General features: G+C 45.1%; 4 protein-coding genes across 4 annotated transcripts; all 4 read right to left on the bottom strand.

The window, feature by feature from the left end:
- Positions 1–2818: 2818 nt before the first annotated feature.
- On the bottom strand, positions 2819–3742 carry JR316_0011027 (Diadenosine hexaphosphate hydrolase; the record flags this gene model as incomplete). The annotated part of the gene is made up of 3 exons (XM_047896691.1): positions 2819–3046; positions 3131–3334; positions 3392–3742. The coding sequence occupies 3 exons, from the start codon at positions 3740–3742 to the stop codon at positions 2819–2821; spliced, it is 783 nt and encodes a 260-aa protein (XP_047744736.1).
- A 3425-nt stretch (positions 3743–7167) lies between these two features.
- JR316_0011026 (uncharacterized protein) lies at positions 7168–8652 on the bottom strand (the record flags this gene model as incomplete). Its single annotated transcript, XM_047896690.1, has 3 exons — positions 7168–8072; positions 8129–8345; positions 8398–8652. The coding sequence occupies 3 exons, from the start codon at positions 8650–8652 to the stop codon at positions 7168–7170; spliced, it is 1377 nt and encodes a 458-aa protein (XP_047744735.1).
- Positions 8653–10935: 2283 nt separating this feature from the next.
- JR316_0011025 (uncharacterized protein) lies at positions 10936–12373 on the bottom strand (the record flags this gene model as incomplete). The annotated part of the gene is made up of 3 exons (XM_047896689.1): positions 10936–11765; positions 11824–12040; positions 12113–12373. The coding sequence occupies 3 exons, from the start codon at positions 12371–12373 to the stop codon at positions 10936–10938; spliced, it is 1308 nt and encodes a 435-aa protein (XP_047744734.1).
- A 5247-nt stretch (positions 12374–17620) lies between these two features.
- Positions 17621–18648, bottom strand: JR316_0011024 (uncharacterized protein; the record flags this gene model as incomplete). Its single annotated transcript, XM_047896688.1, has 2 exons — positions 17621–18541; positions 18589–18648. The coding sequence occupies 2 exons, from the start codon at positions 18646–18648 to the stop codon at positions 17621–17623; spliced, it is 981 nt and encodes a 326-aa protein (XP_047744733.1).
- Positions 18649–19105: the final 457 nt, after the last annotated feature.

The following is a 19105-nucleotide window of genomic DNA, read 5'->3' as shown; positions in this document are numbered from 1 at the left end:
ATCTTACCTATGTCTCCAATTCAGTCTTCTACCAGTCTAAGGATAACTGCGATGAACTGAAGAATATGATGTACACATCTTTGCATTGCACGTATTTCAAGGATCAAGATCTCAAGAGCGTTTCCTTGACTTGCTGCCACGGTGGTCGACAGCCATCTGAACGCGTGACAGCACGGTTCCTGGTATTTATCTTTTTTACAAATATCCACCCTTGCTTTCATGCAGGCTTACTCCCATCACTTCCTTTCCATGCCCTATTTCGACCTCGTGCGTTTATCCAAGAGGCAAGAGTCTTTAATGTCCTTTTTTTGGACGCGGACCCCTTGAAGCTTCTACACATGCTGGTAAAATGCTCTTTACTCTTTATCGGTCGCATCGGCTCTGTATCCTTGGGAGGTCTCGTTTCAGTTTTCCCTGAGACGATTGCGCGTCCTGACCTGTGACATCTTCTTCGCGTTTGTTGATTAATCTCACGTGATCGCGACAGACACTGTGACTCGCGCCGGCACAGAGTCTTGTTTCAACTCACGCCCGACCCTTATGGCTGACGCGTTTTTGCAACACCTCTGAAAGAGACGGGTAACGCATTTATCCCTGGTTAATCGCTTGTCTGTATTCTCATGTACATGGAGGGCAAGTTGTTCCACGAAAAAAGGGGACTGTCCGGCGATCTGAAGGCAGTGCTAGCCAGGCAGTGAGGAACTTGAAGGCCGGTGACCCCAATCTCTGTCTCTGTATGTCACAGTGGGATTACAGATATCCGCGGCATAGCTCAATCCGCCGTACTGCCGCGAAAATAAACCTCGTGGATGAACTTTCTGCTCATATGCTCCCTTACTTTCTCAAAGTACATGTTTCAAGAAATGATTCGATCGACATATTCGCGTCGGTCCCAACAACTGTGATCCAATGTCCAAAAAGGAGCCACTCTGAAATGGGGCTCTAAAAGCTCTGAGCCGTATACACAAAGACAGACAAAGCACCTTCAGACAGCCACGACCTAACAGCGAGGTTTATTATTTGTTCCCAACAACTACAGCTAGCAGCCTTGTATCACTGTCGCTTCTTGTCTATGATCCTTTTACTTGGGCCAAGATATCCAGAATTATTTGGTTGCCTGGGCCTAATCTTGCTGGACATTCACGTTTCCCTCGGATCCTGTGCACTTCATCTCGCCTTATCTGAGGCCAAGTGTCGTGTTCCGACACGAGTTTTATGTTTTTTCCTGTTTGGGTCGGGCTCAAAATGGAAAATAATCGTACAATGACGCAAGGCTGAAGCGGACATCCGGTGCAAGAGCGCAGTGGACCTTCTGGCTAGGACTGTTTTCAGTCATTCAGTTACTTCATGGGTTCCCTAATAGCATCGTATTCGGAAAGCCATTGGTGCGGTACGGGCCAACGAAGGTTTCATTCAATTCCTCATTGTTGGCGACTTTCATATTCCGTGACTTAGGTTCTCGTCGTCTTTACATCTTGCCTTTCGCTACACCCTATGGAGATGTTGAAATCTAGCTTCCCTAATGTGGTGCTGTCAATCTACATTGCAAAGACAAAATGCTTTTGACGATCTCAGAGATCACCGAGGAGCTCACACCCTGATACTTCGCGATCCTAACTTACAGAAAATACGACGCCCAACCTCGCCATTTGCTGCTGCCGCGTTTTACTGACGGATGCCCACAGGTTATCGTAGAGAAAAATAATTTGTCAACCACATATGTATCGCCATGTTCTGACGCTAAGGCCAAGAAGACTTGCCCCATGACTCGCTTGTGTCCTTGCCATTGGGCTTATTGCATCATTATCTGTACGCTTTTTTCGAGTCAACTATCGTCTTACTTATATCTCTCTTTCACTGGTCATGTCGGCTTTCCCTAGCTTTGTTTTGGTCCCCACGTAACTCATGGCATGTGTCAACCTAAAGTGCTATTTCTGGTATTTGCATTTTAACGCGTCATCCAAATCTTTTGTGGGCCCTTTATTTTTTAGCTGGCCTTTGCACACCCCAAACTATGACTTGCCAACACCCTCCGTCCTCTCCGTTTCTTATCTAATTGGTGTGTACACAGGATAATGCTCACATGGTGCGACGGACATAGCACATAGCCGACAAAAACTATCAGAATCATGCGGCGGGCCCAACATCACACCTTGGCGTGTCCTCTTAATCTCTCTTCTTGAATCCAATCTTCAGCGCTACGCTAATAAAGATTTTTCTTACAACCCACAGCACCTCACTTTTGGTTTAAAAAATTCTTTTGTTTAAATTGCTGGATTCTTGCTTGCTGGATACAGAGCTTGTCGATGTCAAAATTGATGATATCACGCCCCGTCGAAACTAGGTATGCGTGCTTGTCGTCATACATCCAAGGATATGCTGTACATGAGGATTGTTTCTCTGATACTGTTGATGGAATGTATGTTCAGCTAGCAACCATTGGATGGCACCAACCAGCTCGTTTTGACTCAACGACGACGCTTTGAGAATGCTACCAAGCAACATCTTCTACAAAATATTTGATTTGGAATATATGAGCCCATGGCGACTTTACAGGAACTTCTGATTTGTTTCTACCTGGTTGGGGAAACCACGGACGGTGTACAGAAAGTGGTGATATCATCTCGATTATGGCTTAATCTCTGCAGCGTACTAGACTCGTTTGATATTGTTCAGTCTGTACGTACAGAAAAGGGACAGTGACTAATCTTCTGAATGATGTCACCCGATGACCTTCAGCCAATTATACAAATTTTGCTTTCCTAACAGTTGAAGGCAAATCACGCAGTCCACGCCCCGTTTCAATATTCAAATTGATCTACGGCCGGCGTACTGGGCGGTTTTTGGTGATTTGAAATCGACGTAGTTGTTGTGCCCGCTGAGATTCTTCCTGTTGTAGTATGGTTTTTGTATGTTGGTATACAGCCCAGACATAATCAAATAATTTTACTTCTGTTCCCCAGATGAGGTTTCTGACCTCTTCGTAGGATAACAAGTGCGTTGTAAAGTGGTCTTCATCGGGCATACGCGTGCCAGATTCGCATACCTGAAGGTGCGGGGAAGATAAGATATCAGAAGAAAGATTAGATCAACCAATTCCTCATTTGATGCATTGATAGCGGAGACATACCGCATCTTCAGGTATCTGTCCAACGAACCAGGACGTCAAATATACCCCTCCGTGGTCAGTGGGACCACTCCTTCCAGCCCTCCAGTTCGTGGTGGTCATATAGATAGATTCTGTGTTGAAATGACTTCGCCTGTTTCGTGTCTCTGGTGAGTGGGGTTGTCGGGTTGGGATTGCCAGTGGCATGAAATCGACGCGATATCCCGACTTGCAGTGTGAGGTCAATCAGACATGCTGGGTAAAAGAAACGCCTTCGGTACTTACCTCCTCGTATGCCTCTCGTAATGCGGCTTGTTGTAGGGTCTCGCCGACATCCTTTCTGCCACGCGGAAAGAAGTAATATTTCCACTTCGATGAGTAGAGCAAGACTATCTTCTCTGTTTTTTGCTGGATGATAACCATCCCTACCCCTACCATGAAGTCGGAGGCGCACCATGTACTTTGAGGAATTGCGGGAGATGACCACCTTGAAAGAGCAGGAATTGATTCCTGCTCTTCAACGATAGTGGCATCTGTCTCCTGTGTGGTATGTGTCGAGGACTCTGGCGGCGATGCTTGTGCACCCGCCGACTCATCCGGCAAGGGGGTAGCTGGTGGTTTATTGGAGGAATTCATAGTTCCAGCAGATCAGATCACAGGAAATACTTGTAGCGGTGAAAGAACCAAAAAGATGGAGAGTGTTACAAGAGAAGACACTGATCTTGTTCACAGGTCACTCAGGTTACAAACTGCTGCAAACGCGTCATTTACCAATAAAGAGTTATTTTTAAACAAAGCGCATCAGATCATTACTAAATTCGTTAATCATCGTCATCGTCGTAAAGGTCGTGAAGTAGTCCTAATGACCAGACATGCAAAAAAGAAAATAAAGAAAGAAATACTCAGAATCCAACAACAAGTCCTACCCCAGTGAAAACAACAGCCGCTTTGAGGTAAGCGGCATTCCACTTAATCCCAATCCCGCCCGACGTGCTGGTTGGCAGTGGTACATTTGATCCCGTCAATGAAGCATCTACTCCAGACACATTCCCAAGCAATGCGCTCTCTAAGGAGCAGATTTGTCGTATGGACCCTACAAGGCTGGGGAGGTCTGATGTATCGAGAACATCAGTTTGATTGGTCTGAATGAAACTGGTGAAAGGCTTTGGTGAGTATCTTTGATTAAAGGTAACAGTGTTTCCTAAGCTCACCAGTCAACACATTGAGGAAACACGGACTTGAATGTGTCGGCACAGGCACATCGGATGACGTCAATGAAGGCTCCTGGGTTAAAGATGATCTTTTGGTAGAAGGTAGTCAGAATTTCCAGAACTTAAATATGAATAACGATACTCGCCATGGAGAAGTTGGACAAAACTGGTGCTGCTTGAGCACATCCTTGAATGCTTGGATAACCCTGATTATCATTTCAGCTCAGGATTTCACCTATATGTGACAATATATATTGATAATCTTGCGGGATCCGTGCCAGAGAGACTCAGCGGGTAGTATGGTACATTGTCCATGAGGAAACAAGGACTATTGGACTGTCGTTCATTGCCGACATTCCTCTCCCGCAGAAAAGATGCGCCCACGGTGTGAAAGTATAATGAAGATCCAGAGCTTACCTGAGCGCAAATGGGACAGGACGGTGGCGAATCGGGAAATGTTGGGTTCACCGTCCTCCGCTGGACCGACTCAACAAAGTTTCCTACAGGTAACAGAGCCGCTTGTGATATTAAAGAATGTAGTGATAGAGAGATAAACAATATAACGAGTGCAAATGATCGAAACATGATGGATATTTGTTGAGGGGTATATGAGGCTTGGTGATTACTGGACAAGTGGAAGTGCGATTATAGTCCAATTAACCGACCCCCGACCTTCTGCTCCTGAAGCACCTCAAAAGTCGGAGAACGCCGACAATCGCCAATGATCAAGGGAAAATAGATAATGATATGCCGAATCCCATGTTCATGAAGGCATGTGCATCTTCATCATCATGTGTTGAAGAGCACCTGATACCGTTACACTTTTCCGATCAGCATTCACACTCTAGGAGCCTATCGCACCCATTTTCATCAAGCTTCTCTGGTCATTAGACTCTCGAGGACCTAGATTCACAATCCGAAATAGACTCTCGTTTTATTCTGGTGAGAGAACAACCGCACAGCCTCAATGATGTCAGCGATGGTCGACGCAGACGTCGTGTTCGCCAAATACCAGCAGCTGTGTAGGTTGCATCTCCTTATCTCTTATGTATTTTCCACATTTAGGTAGAGAGTAAGGACAGCGTTGAATGCCTCGGTACCTCTTATATTTTGCACTGCGGAGAAGAAATAAAATATCAGGACAACTTGAGATTGTGTCTAGACAGTCGCGTAAGGCTTCCTTGAGGCGAGGAACATCGTGTAGAAGAACAGAGCACAGTACCAAGCCCATGGACTCAACACTCGTCTCTTACCCTGTGTATTGATCGGAAGGTCTAGTTTCCTCTCTGTCAACTAAGTACCCAAGCCCGATGCTTGTTCGAATCTGACAATATGTAACACTCCTTGGTATGTTGTGTTGAGTTACGAATCTTCAGAAGGCTACGTTCATTGGTGAGTGTGAATATCTGGAATTTCCGAATGACATCGCCTCAACGGCGGTGACAGTGAGAACTCTTATTCATGAAACAGTTTCCTGAGTCCTCGGAGCAATGTTATTGAAATGATTCGGATTCCTTTTTCTCGAACAATAAAACCTTGAAAGTTTTAGTTGCTTTTTAGAGTCAAATAATTGGATATGGGTCCAACATAATACCTAACTAGTGATGGCCATGCACAATTGGCCAAACATTGCACATCTTATAGCCGAGGGACGATAAGAACACATTTTGATGTCGACCCTAAAGAAAAGCGGCTGGTGACGTTTTGAGCCGCCCGAAATTGTTGAGGTTGGAGAACGACTCGTCAAACTCAGATTGAAGGTTACATCCATGATCGTATTAATATATCATAAAGATTTCACACTCCCGAGGCCTGTATGAACCGAGTCTAGAGGAAGTGAACCTCGCCTCCTTTTGTTCAGCGCAGACCACCTCTTGAAGATCGGACAGTTTCTATATTTCTCTGGGAAATGTCTGAACATCATGTTTTTCTACATGTTTTATGACTACATATACTATGGAAAAATGGACATAGGATAACATGAGAATATATCAAAAGTCGTTAGATCTGGAGAGTACCTACTCATAGGGGAAATATCCTCAACAGGTAAAAAAATGCTGGCACACAAGGAAGGTACATGCGCCGAAGCGATCGTGAAAACACAGGATTGCGGTGCCAGCTTCTCGCGCCACGCTGTTTTAATAATGTACGCCCAAGTGCTGCCCTGTGCTCAGCTACCACTTGCCAGAGTGGGAATGGAATATCTGGTCTGTAAACATATCCTTTTCGAATCAAAGACAAAAATAAATCTGCAGAAGGGTTTGGATTTTTTTTCAGTAAGTTAGTTGAGTTACTTTAGTGGATACAATATTTCATTGTCATTTTATGCGTGTGTCTCAGAGTGAGTTGCAGCGGTTCTATTTTAAGGATTTACGCATCACATCACTCGTCGCATAATAGGCTCCCTGAATCGAGTCAAGCGCTCAAGTCAAAATATTATTAGCTTTTGACATCTATCGAAGAAATAACAGAGCAGCTCCAAACCACCATACGGAGCAACACCAATAATGTGAAGTCTTCCATAGAGTTTACTGGAGATTAAACCGACAGAGACCCATTCCCCATTGATGAAAATAACACAAACCAGAGACAGAACGAGCTGCTGATAATAGCACATCTGAATGACATTCAGCCTACTTTGAAAAGCTATCACTCCGGTTGTACGTCAAGGTTAAGGTAATCGTATAAATATATACCCTAATCACAGCATTGCTGAGGACGAATGCGGGGCTCCGGTGTTGATTCAAAAACCAACAACATTGAACACAAGCGAACTTCAAGTTCTCCTCGGATAAAAACGTAAGAGTAATATTAAACAAAACTCTTGAAGAAACAGTCAAATTTTCTACCCTATACACTTTTACCTTTTACGACGTCATCTACAACCTCTGTAATGCTTGCTATCCCTTCTGTGCTAGATAGTGCAGGGAGCCCCCTCTCTGCATGCAGATGCCTTGTATAAGGTGTTCGTCCTGAGAGACGCCATATACGAGTGCTACGCGCTGGTCTGTAAGGAGAAATATCACCGTCTATACTTTTGAAGGTTGATAAACCCTGTTTGTCCGCCGCCTCACAGTCTTCCTCAGGGTCTCTGTAAATGAGATAACGATTCTTCCTACTCTGCTTTCTTCTTGCAAGCAGATCATCCGGGTCTTCCAAAGGCATAGGATATTTCTCTCCTCTGAGGTACCTGGATATCATCAGCAGCGCCACAGGCATGGGAAGAGGCGTAAAATTGAGGTTCGTGCGGAGAGGGCGCTCTGGTGGGGGAAGAAATCGCAGGTATGTGATAGCATACGGGTCTCTCACCAATCGACCTGGTGGCCCATGACCGCGGCCCGTTTTTCCGTATTCCCGAAGTTCTTCGATGAGTTCATCTAGTGCCCAGTCATGAAAATATGCGGCCTCCTTTCTACATTGCTCCTGATCAGGATACGGAATGATGGCGTTCAGCTGCAGCAAACGCAACTTCCCATCGGTTATGAGAAAATGGTTGCTTGCAACTGCAGTGTATACACATCCGGCGTGCTCGAGAGCCTTGAGGGATGCTTGAATCAGGTCTTTATCGTCGGGAGTGACCACTCTTCCCTTGGCTGCTTCGGTAACAAGTCCCACAATTGTTTCGTCTCTATCGACCAGGTGGCCATACACCTCGAATAAAAGGTCACAATTCCTCCCTTCTAGAGCTCGAAGTCCTTGCATCGCACGATTCAATACGAATCGATCTAGATCCTTGTGAAGGGCGTAAGATATATCTGATGTCATGTCAGTATAAAGGTGCTTAACGCCCTAGTTGGACATTTCAACTAACCTACTTCTTTCCCTTCCCATATTCCACGACGACCATCGTAATCACTACCCCAAACCGTTATATTTACCTCATCTACGTAGATTTTATGCATCCAAAGAGGACAGGAAACATTCCTGAGAGCCTTCCGCCCTGGAATGATTTGATAGTCCTCGTTGGAGTCTTCTATCATGTAAGCCATGTCTGTGGCATCGAAATCAATGATAGAAAGTAAGCATTCCTGTCATATGTCTGATTAGCAGTAATTCCAATCATCAACCCAGATGTCATACCAGCACCGCAAGATATCGTTGGAACTGCTCAACATACTTCGCTACAAATTCATCTTCAGATTCGTTGGAGCTTTTCGTAACCTTTGGCTCAAGAGGCGGGGCTTGAATGGTGAATTCACGATTGTTTTTCAACAGCACAAATTGAGGTTTCCATGCGTCCACAACTCCTCCAATGTACGCTATACCGTGGGGAACTACTGGGGATTTCGGAGGAATACTCTGTAGGGTTGTTTTCGACTCGTACACCAATGGCATGATCCTGAATATTCTGAATCCGTAGGAGCAGATTGGCGACAAAATGACTTGGATAAATACCTCGTGTTTTCAAGAGGTTCAAGATCGATCAGCATTTGGATTATCGGGAGTTCTGAATCGGAGATCCAAATTTGTTCACCACTATAGAGTCCACGACTCGGAAATGACAAGTTCTCAGGAAGGGAGTCAGGCTCATTTCACTCATTTGTCGCCATCCCATGTAGACCGCACAGGTAATAATGAATATACCACCGCACAAATAAACCTCGAGGCTGAGAATGAGAACGATAATGATCCTCCACTGGCTAACCACCCCAAACGTGCATCTGAGACGTTTAGTATTAAATCCTGTTCAATTCCAATGTTTGGTATGTCTATCTACTGGATGAACCCATTATTTTCTGTAAGACTAATGTGCTACGAGCTAACCTATCAATGTTCTAGGTGTGGAATAGCTTTTCGGTCAGTAACGACCCCTTGCCAGCTAAAGATAGTGCCTAAATTTTGCATGAATCGAACTTTTGGGGTCTCAACGCTAGATATATGCTCGTCATGTACCGAGAGCGCCCGTCATAGTAAGCCTTTGTCCCATTACATGATAGCTATTTAATGATCAACCCAATAATAGAATATGTCAAAAATTCCTCAGGATCATCATCGAAAGAAGTATGAAGGTCACTCACAGCCACACAAAGTCTTACATCTCACTAAATCCATTTTATTTCTCTGTATTAGTTCGTCAATCTTTGGCTCTAACTCAAGTCCATCGTGGTATTGCGCCGTTTTTCAAACTCAGGGCACGGCTGGCCAAGGCTTGTTCAAGGAAAACCGTGATGAGAACGGCTTTAAGCTGTACATCTCACCACATAATTTGACGGTTGGGGTATGTCTGTAACCTGGGTCTGGAGAATGCCCAAGTCGGAAAAGCCATTGTGTATTCAAGGCCTAAAAGGTGCAGTTGACGGAGTCCTCATGCATCTTCCACAACGCCCAAGGCCAAACTGCCAACAAATCGGCGATGTAATCTTCTCATGCGCGCGCGACCTCGACCCTGATGCTTCTCAGTCTACTTTGAAAGTTCAAAGGTTTTTTTAAGGCTCAATGCATTGGCTTAGAACTATACTCGTGCCGCCTATTTTCTACCACTTTCAGCAGACGGCTACTGTTGGAAACATACTTCTTGTAGACATCATGATTAAATTTCAGCAAGGCGACATACTTGGCATGCTGAAATCTACTTCTCTAGTGTACACAAGCTTTACTTTCAACTATAGTTACTCAATTATAATTCAGGTAGTTTGGTATATGGCACGATATTAACCCCGCGATCCACTCGATTATCAAGATTTCGAGTAGGAGCGGCCGGAAGCGGAGATAAAAGTCGGAGTCAAACGCTTCGTGAAAGCAAGTTGTTGGAATCAAACGCTCCAGTAGCAAACGATGTTTCTTATCTCGGCTCCAGCTTGCGCCGGAGATTTCACGCTGATCGGAGAACAAAACTGCTGTCAAATTAAGCTTTAGCTGCCAAATGGTACTCTTTTAGCTGAGCTGTTTATGACCAAACCTATTTTACTTCGTAATATTGACTTTCAATGTCAGAAATGCTGGTTAAGAGCTTAATAACGAATGGGTATGTAATCACGACGTTTCCGATTTCTCTAGGAAGCTCAACTCCGACTTCATTCTCCGTCGGAGATTTCCGAGAACTTGATCAAACCGAATGACGTGATCTTTATTATAACCGACCAGCCATCAACGTTCAACGTTTGGGACTGAACTCATATAAGACTGTCGGAAAAAAACGGTGTCCCATCACATAAAAAAAGTCCAGAGTTATGAATCTTGAGAATATTGCAAGTAACCTATGCGATAGTTCATAAAGGGGAATTGCGCCCATGATTTCTATCCAAGTGCACTACAGTCGGCAAAATTCTTGTAAATCGACCGAATGTCTTATTAAATTATAACCGGGTCATATGCTAGTCGGTTGAAATCTGTTGAAATCCGCGCGGTATACCAAAGCTTTCGGTGTCTCTTCAAGTTAACCCGGGAAATGCATGTGTTAAGGTATCCCTATAATAGTACAAATGCCTACTTATTGATAATCATTTCGATTACATTGTAGAAAGTCATAATGACGAGGTCAAAATAAATCATGAATATAATGACTTAAATCTTGTTTCATTTGACCTAACGATTGGTAGTAAAGTAGTTGGGATTTCAATTTAGTGACGATCTTCGTTGATATGAACGAAAAGACGCGATTATGGGGTAATACCGCTGTCAATAAATCCTCTTGAGAGCACCGTAGACCACATCCAAATCGCTGGTCGATCCTTCGACTATGCTTTCCGTGCCCTCGGTGCTAGATAATTCTTGCAAAACCTTTTTCCGGCGCGGATAGGGATGGAAGTTGGTAATTCTTGATGGAGGTGATATGGTAAGGCCTCGTTGGTAGGCGTTGATATCGACAGGGTCAACATGAAGGAAATATCTTCTTTTTCTGAGTGACCTTCTGGAGCTTGTTGTAACTCGGTCATTCTGTTGATCCTCCTCTTCGACACAAGTCAACTTGCACGTGGTTAGAAACACTCCACGCCATGAGTGATTAAATAAACGCTCAGGAGTAGGGAGCATGCGAAGATACTTCACATCCATGGGATCCATTATCAGCCGAAGAGGAGGGAGCCTCAAGAGTCCATATGAGCCATAATTCCGGAATTCGTCAAAGAGCTCATCTAATGCCCAGTTGTGGTGAAATTCTGCATTCTTTTTGAGAAGTTCCGGACAATTGTATCGTTCGATGTTCTGAGGCATTAATAAGCGTAACTTCCCATCAGATACAAGGAACATGTTGCTTGAAACAGCCCGATACACGCAACCCAGACTCTCGAGGCGTTTGAGGGCGCTTGACACAAGTTCTTCGTCTCCAAGACCAATATTCCTTCCCCAGGCAGCTTCGGCGACATATCCAAGAATTGTTTCGTCCTTATCCAATAGATGCCCGTAGAACTCGAAGGTGACATCGCAATCGGTGCCTTCAAGATGGCGTAAGACGTACATTACGCGGTTCAGGAGGATGCGATCATACTCCTGGAATGCGTAGAAGATATCTGCGTGGAAAAGTAACTATTAGTGTTGTCAATTAGCCTAACGGTTTCTTCGACTGACCAACTTCCCTCCCATTCCATATCCCACGGTGCCTATCAAAATGTGTGCCCCAAACCGTGATGTTAACATCATCGATGTATATTTTAGGGCCCCACATTGGACATGAGACCTGCATGATCCTCCGGTAGTCATGTACTATGCAATATTCGCCATAGGTGTCTTTCGTTAGGTATGCCATCTGAGATGCACCGAAGTCAATGGATTGAGTGAGGTCCTCCTGCAAGGTATGATTTAAGATTTGATTCCCACACAGACATTCAACAAAAGAAGTCAACAATTCCGGACGTACAATTATCAACAGGTACCGCCGATACTCGTCATTCAATTGTTTTAATTTTGTATTATCCAATTCCTCTACCGAGGGAAGATGGGTAGCTTCTGGGTCGAGCGGGGGTCCTTCAATCCACACTTGAATACCATCCTTTAGCACGACATATATAGGACGTAAAACGCATGCATCTCCGCCAAGGAATGCCACTGTATTAGGATGTACGGGAGAGTGTGTCGGGATTCGCTTTATCGTGAGGTCAGGATATCTTGGGAGATTCATTTGGAGTGTTGTGGGTCGTAGGTCAAGTGCAGATTAGGTAGATAGTAAGCCTCGTGTTGAATCACGACAAGCCCACAACATCTGGAAAAGGCGGAGCTTGAATAATGACTGATCTTAACATAGACTTTCCATTCTTTCGGTTCATCCACCGAGCTCTGATCTCGAGGGCTTGAAATGGACTTACCGCCCTTTTAAACTGTGTGTCCACTGAGTTATATCGAGGCCTAGTGGGCGATAAATGCATGGCTCGGGAAATGGTCACATTAGGAAAGTTATGGCTCTCAGTAGGGACATACTCCCGACCTTTTCGACACCTATTGAACAATATTGGCGCCAAAATTGACATTTTAAAGAGTGTTCAATGTCTTAAAGATGGTGCTACAACCCACTCGTATCTCTATGTGCACTACACAGGAAATTCGCTGTAAAAACTGTAATGCCGTTACTTACAAGGTGATTTACTGCAGGCCGGGCACTGTGAAATGCGCATCGCCAAGTGAAAACGTACGTACACAAGCAGTTACCTGCGTCAACTGTGCTGGATAAAAGCTCTAGCGGTGTGTCTTTCTATTTGTTTGATTTACACCTTTTCTCACGATTTTTCTCCACTGATACAGTGGAATTAACTGCCGATTCTTCGGTTGACCGACTGCAGGCCTGTGGTCATACTTGTATGACCCCCTGGTTCTTATTCTTGGTCTATTTGGCCTGTATCATGAAGACCACCCATGTCTGTCAAAAAGGGCTTCATTCAGTGTCTATGTTCTACTTGTTGTTTTTCGCGCTATTGTTTATTTTTGTTGTTTTCACAACCATGTATCCATTGTTATTCGAATGCGCACCTATCGAGCCTATTTAAGGCGGTATGGGAGTCTTGTCATTCATATCTATGTCTAAACTCCACTTCTACTGTAATTCAGCCCTAATCTACGACTACTTAGCAACTATGTTACCAATTCACTATGTAAACCTTATATCATGTACTTTCACTTCGCTGCTATAATTCTGATGCATGTATGACTTCAACTGTACTGATGTTCCTCACTTCGTTATAATCATAATGTATCTATATAATTAATTACAATAATACTTTCTCTACTAAGTCGGATACCAAATTACATTGTCTGACCCCACAAAGTTGCTCCCCCGACATTCCCAAGACGAGTGCATTTGGAAACACGATATCTGCCTTTCAGCTCAATATTTTGGATACGACGGTTGATTTATGAACGGATCATGTTAAGTGCTTCTCAATATGAAGATCATTACTGACATTTTGCTTAACACCGTTTTTATAGCACGACAAAGACCGAATATTCTGGGCGTCCGAGTGGCAAAAGGTCTTTTCAATATCATGCTCACCCGACCATAGTCTTCCCAGGGTCTTGTGGCACTTGTGCATTTATATACTGAGGTCATTTAGTATATGAATGTGGAATTGACAGGATATGTCGATCTGATGCCGACGCAGCTCCCCGCCAAGCGAATCGGATACCATAATGGGTCAGTCGAGCGCCATATATGGACACTTCGTGGATTCGATGCATGCGCCACACTGTTCGTCCCTGGACATAGGGGATCCTCCAATTTCCAAATAGAGTATTTAATTTCAATAGTGTCAATCGATTTTCTCCTCTCTTCTGGCAATGGGAGAACACCACAAATCTCTGATATATAGATACTGCCTTGTGTTCGCTTGGCACGGTTATGCCTACCATTGCTGACATAAACTACCTCAGTGACATTTATCTACGTCTCGTAATCCGTGACTATACACCAACTTGTACCAACTAATGATGGAATCTGTCTGAGTAATGGATCCTTGGTAACTGGATCGTCTACACTGTAATTGTTTCTACTACATGAATTTATTCAAAGACGGCTCCCTCACACGAGGTGCTGCGTACTAGAATCCAAGGCTCTAGACCCTTGGGTCCATTATCGAAAGATAGGAGCATTATTGAACTGCGCTTTCTCGATTTAATCATTGTCTGAGATTCCGATGTTAGTACTCCCTCGTCTGCGTAAATGCCTTCGGACTACAAACACACGTACCCCAACCATCGAAAAAGGGGCTATTATGGCATTATGCTGTGCATTTACAATACTTCTACCCAAATAAATATTGTGGTCACCAATAGCCGGGCGTGTGGTGAATTTGGGGAAGTAAACGGAGAGGACTGACGGTGTGATTGTGTAAAAGATCTATAGCTAATGGCTAACAGCAATTCAAATTCTGGGTCTCAACCAGGAGTGTAAAATAAGGCTGCTCATTGCCGTCTTCTTTTCAAATCTTCTGTGCGATATGCATACGGTATCCCATTGGTTTGATCAACGTCGGCACTTGACTTTACATCCTCACTGACTCTGACGCTCCCCGGAACCTGAGCCTACTAAGCATAGCTTTCGCTAGTCAAATTCAAATTCATCTCTCTCTCACCCGTGTGATATATGAAAAGTAGGGAAATGAAATCAGATCACTGAATAGACGTTGCTACAGTTTACATCCATCACACAATGTTCGGCATTTTAGGAAAGTGCGAAATTAAAAGCTTTCACTCGCACATATGACAGAAGGGGACATAATATGTATAGTTTTGTGCCGAATAATGAACGGCAGGCTTGTACCACTGAAATCCAATGCGTGCCCGTTTGTGCCAGCCAAGGTCTTTTTGATGTCATTATATTTAGCATAGACGCATCAAAACATTAATTCAACTAAGTACATTCATAGCTGACAGACGCGAGCAAGGGATTTGAATGGGTCAGGGTTCGCTGTCGAGGCCGGTCTAGACTTTCAGGCCTCACGTCGTCTTCTGAATGCTCCTTCTACTTACTTACTCAAGTAAAGCGCGCACACACTGGGTTACTGCAACCCACACGCCTATGTAATTCCCGCTTCTCATGGGCTGCTGCAATTTGGTGCGTAGTGTTAGCCTGTCGGTGCTACCGAGAAGAAGGTGTCCGTGGTAGCATGACGCGATTAGATTAATATTGACATACATGTAAAGTGTTTAGAACTCAGGGAAGTTATGTGTGCTGTAGTAGGTGGCTCCAACTCCGTAGTTATTGAGTTTGCTCATGCCCCAGAGCAAAGGATGAAAAGACAAACGGGGATCTGAAGAGATTTCACCCTCCAGATATGATACATGAATGCCTAGGGTTTACTGGAACTCTAGCGCTTTCAGGTTGCTCATGAACCCTCTCTTAGCTCATCCGAGGAGCGTCGACGAAGAGAAGAGAAGAGAAGATTGCATCAAACGATGTGCCGACTAACGCTCCTTGAGAAAATAAGACTCCTCAAACCGCTCTGAAAAAATTCCGTGTACAGTGATTTTGTCCAGTGCCAAGTCATAACTTTGCTACTTTTCCGCATAGACTTCTGCGGCTTCTAACCGCGGTGTCTCGAAAGGGAATATTAGACTGCCAGTGGCATTTAAGTGTGGGCATGGGAAGGTTAGGTAGGCGGCGCTCTCCGACAATAGCATTGACCTGTTAGGGAAGACACGGTTGTTGCAAAGGAAAACGGCGACCTTGAATTCGGAGGGTTCCAAGCCTGTTTTCGACTAACAATTAGCGATTGGTATAACCTACAATTGGGGGTGAAAACCAGTATGGTATGGTCGTATCACGGCGTTGTTAATATTTACATTTACTTGGTATGTTACTGTATTAACTAACGTGCTACAGATCCTCACAGGCATGTTTCCAGAAACTCGGCGTCTACACACGCCCACTCAACTCTCCGCTTGAGAGGGTGTACCGTAGTAGTGGTACACACACAAGTGGTCGCGATTTATTTTGGGAGGATAGTCAAGAAACAGGGCTATTGATCGAAGCCCTGTTTCAACTGATTTTACAATCATCTGGAGAAATGTATCTCAAGTGAGAAACAATACACCGAAGATACCCGTTGAGTTATTGGACCCTCTCTGCCCTTGCTTACTTCAGAACTGTTTAATTAGACCCGGGTCAACTCTTTGCGCCAGGATCACTGAGGTAAGCATTCAGATCTTTCTTTCTTTTTATGCTTTATTAGCAAGTTGCAATCATGAGGGGCCGAGTATGGACGCCTGTGTATGCACCGCTCCGCAAAGAACCCTGAGATTAGAAAGAAAACGTAACCAAGAGCGTCTCATTGGCCACCGTCAAATCTCCCACTTATCTGCACACACACATACAATGCCACCCTAAACTCAACTGTCCATGTCAAACGAGTATGATCGGGGGTGCATTTCCATAGCGAGTACAATGAAAAGATTGATTGCTGTATAATGCATTTTGTCAACACGGGAGAAGTTCTCCTGGAGCCTGAGGTAGAGTCACAAGTCGCTTTTGTGGAGCTCATTTTTTCACTTCCTATCTATCAGGTTTTCCATACACGTAGATAGAGCTGATCCTCAAATTCCCGCTTTCTATTTTTTAACTAACTGTAAATAAGCGTAAGCTGTCTGAGCCTGAGCTCCGCCATGCAATCCGGCATTCATATTCAACGTTTAATTCTGGTATCATTCCACGGCAAAAAAGACCCGCAAAAAAGTACAACAAAAATGGGCAAAACACATCCAAAACTTCTTCTCAGCCGCGCCGTCCCACTTGATCTCTGTGTCCTTCCGGTTCCAAGAAGCTGGTACTGTACCTGCGTTTGTGAACCTTTCGTGACCATCTGCGGGTTCTGAATTTCCTTCGGTCGCAAAACGCCGGAACGCGTGTAAAGCTTTTTATAGAACGCTATGTATGTCCACTGTACAAGCGTGCGTTGTACGTTGTTAAGTACAGTTGATGCGTCATGATTGGACCTGGCACGTATATTCAAATTCCAATCTTGCTTCAAGCTTTTTTTCCTTTGCAAATTCACATTCTTTCTATGACGCTTGTAGGGTTCCTGGGTCTGGAACACTCCGTCATGGTTCCCGAATTCAGAGGAAGAAACCGTATCTTGTGTAATTGCAAATCCTGTAAGTTATGCCATGCCACACGACTCTACTGATAAATAATCCTTGAATAGATCAATGCCAGATGTGATGTGATGTATGTATGTACCAGTAATGTTATTTCACTGATAATAATGATTTACCGCCCGCGAACTACCCTTGGGGTATATACTTTAGAAAAAAATAGCAAGTAATGAGGAAAAAGATAACTTGGTAAGCTCGAGGGGGCGGAGATGTGAGTAAGTAAAAAAGCCTGCAGGGCACGCCCCGAAGTTTAGATCATAAGATCATGAATTATAGCTCAGCTATGACTTTAGAAAGCAACCGAGAAGCCTAAAGTGGCAACACCCATGGCGATGGCAAAGAGGCCGGAAGATGCGGCGCCGACGGTGGAGACCGCGCCGGATGAGAAGGTACCGCCAGAAAGCCCACCGGCAGCCTGAACGGCGCCACTGAGGAAGTTGGCAGGGCATTTCTGCTGGATGGCGCTGTAAAGGTCGGACTGGGTGCTCAGGAGCAGACTCTGGCTGAGACCGGGTGCATAGGGGGTGTTTGACTCGAAGTTGATGTAGGCCGTGAGAACATTACGTGAGCACGTCGTGCAAAGCCTGGTGGCATCGAGGCTGGGCTTGAAGAAGATGAAGGGCAGGTTTGTGTCGTGGTAAGTGGTGATGTTGGGAACGATGGCGGACACGGGAGCGCGGCGCTGCAGGGCGGAGTTCTTGGTGTAGAGCATCGCCATGAGTTTGGCCAGGCTCAAGGTGGAGGTCTCCCCTGAGTCCTCGCTGTCCTCGCGTGTGGAGGTGGTGTCGGCCATAACACACCACGAGCCAGAGTCGTCTTTGGAGCAAACGGATGTGCGGAGAGGAAGGATAGTGTAGAGAACGTCGTAAATTTTGACCACATCCTCGCTACGGCTGGTGGTCAATTCGCTGGTGCACGCAGTGTAGAAAGCGGCGATCTTGGAGCGAACAAGCGACTCGGAGCAAGCGCTAGAGATGGAGTCGGTGCAAAGGTTTCCGAGCGCCGTCGTCACAGCGGCAGAAGAGGGAGAGGTCGAGCTGCCCGGGGCAAAGGCAGAGGTTGCCGAAGACAGGGACGACAGGCAGCTCGTCAACGAAGAGTCGCTGTTGAGGCTCGACAAGAACGACGAGCAGGTCTGGCTAATGCCCGAAGGAATCAAAGGATTGGCGGTCGACGATGGCGACGCCGACGACGACGACGCTGATGCAGACTGCAAATTTATGAGAAATTGTTGATGCACGACACGGATATACTCACTGAGCTCTGAGCAAGAGCAGCGGTAGCGAGAACGGAGACAATGGTGATAGTTTTGAGCATTTTTTCGTTGGTGGTGTGGATGAAGGAGTGTACTGGTTAACCGCTGGCGACGACAATGACGGCGAGAAGGTGGTGTTGCTGAGAGAAAAGCTGCATCAATCATTGTTCTGCAAACGTGCCGTCAAAACACAACCAAACACTGCGGTGGCGGAACCTTCAGCGACATTGCCATGGCATTGAGGGTACAAACCAATCCATCATTATTATTATCCACCGCGGGTCGTGTTCGACTACTCACAACCATTGCTTAAGCTCATTGGGGCTTCTCTGCTACTCGAAGATTGCTGTTCAACGAATGATGGCTGGGAAAACATTCAGAATGCTGCAGACGCGCCTGCCAACAAACATTGTCGCTGGAACCCTAGAACGCGAACAGAAATCGGATGTCGTACATGAAGGCCACAATCTCCAAGTCAGGCGGTTCTCGCGTGGAATTCCGCTCTGAATCAACGCGCTC

Source organism: Psilocybe cubensis, chromosome 10, assembly GCF_017499595.1.
Source record: "Psilocybe cubensis strain MGC-MH-2018 chromosome 10, whole genome shotgun sequence".
Taxonomy (NCBI): Eukaryota; Fungi; Basidiomycota; class Agaricomycetes; order Agaricales; family Agrocybaceae; genus Psilocybe; species Psilocybe cubensis.
Note: the sequence above shows the minus strand (reverse complement) of the source record. Positions and strands in the feature narration are given on the sequence as shown.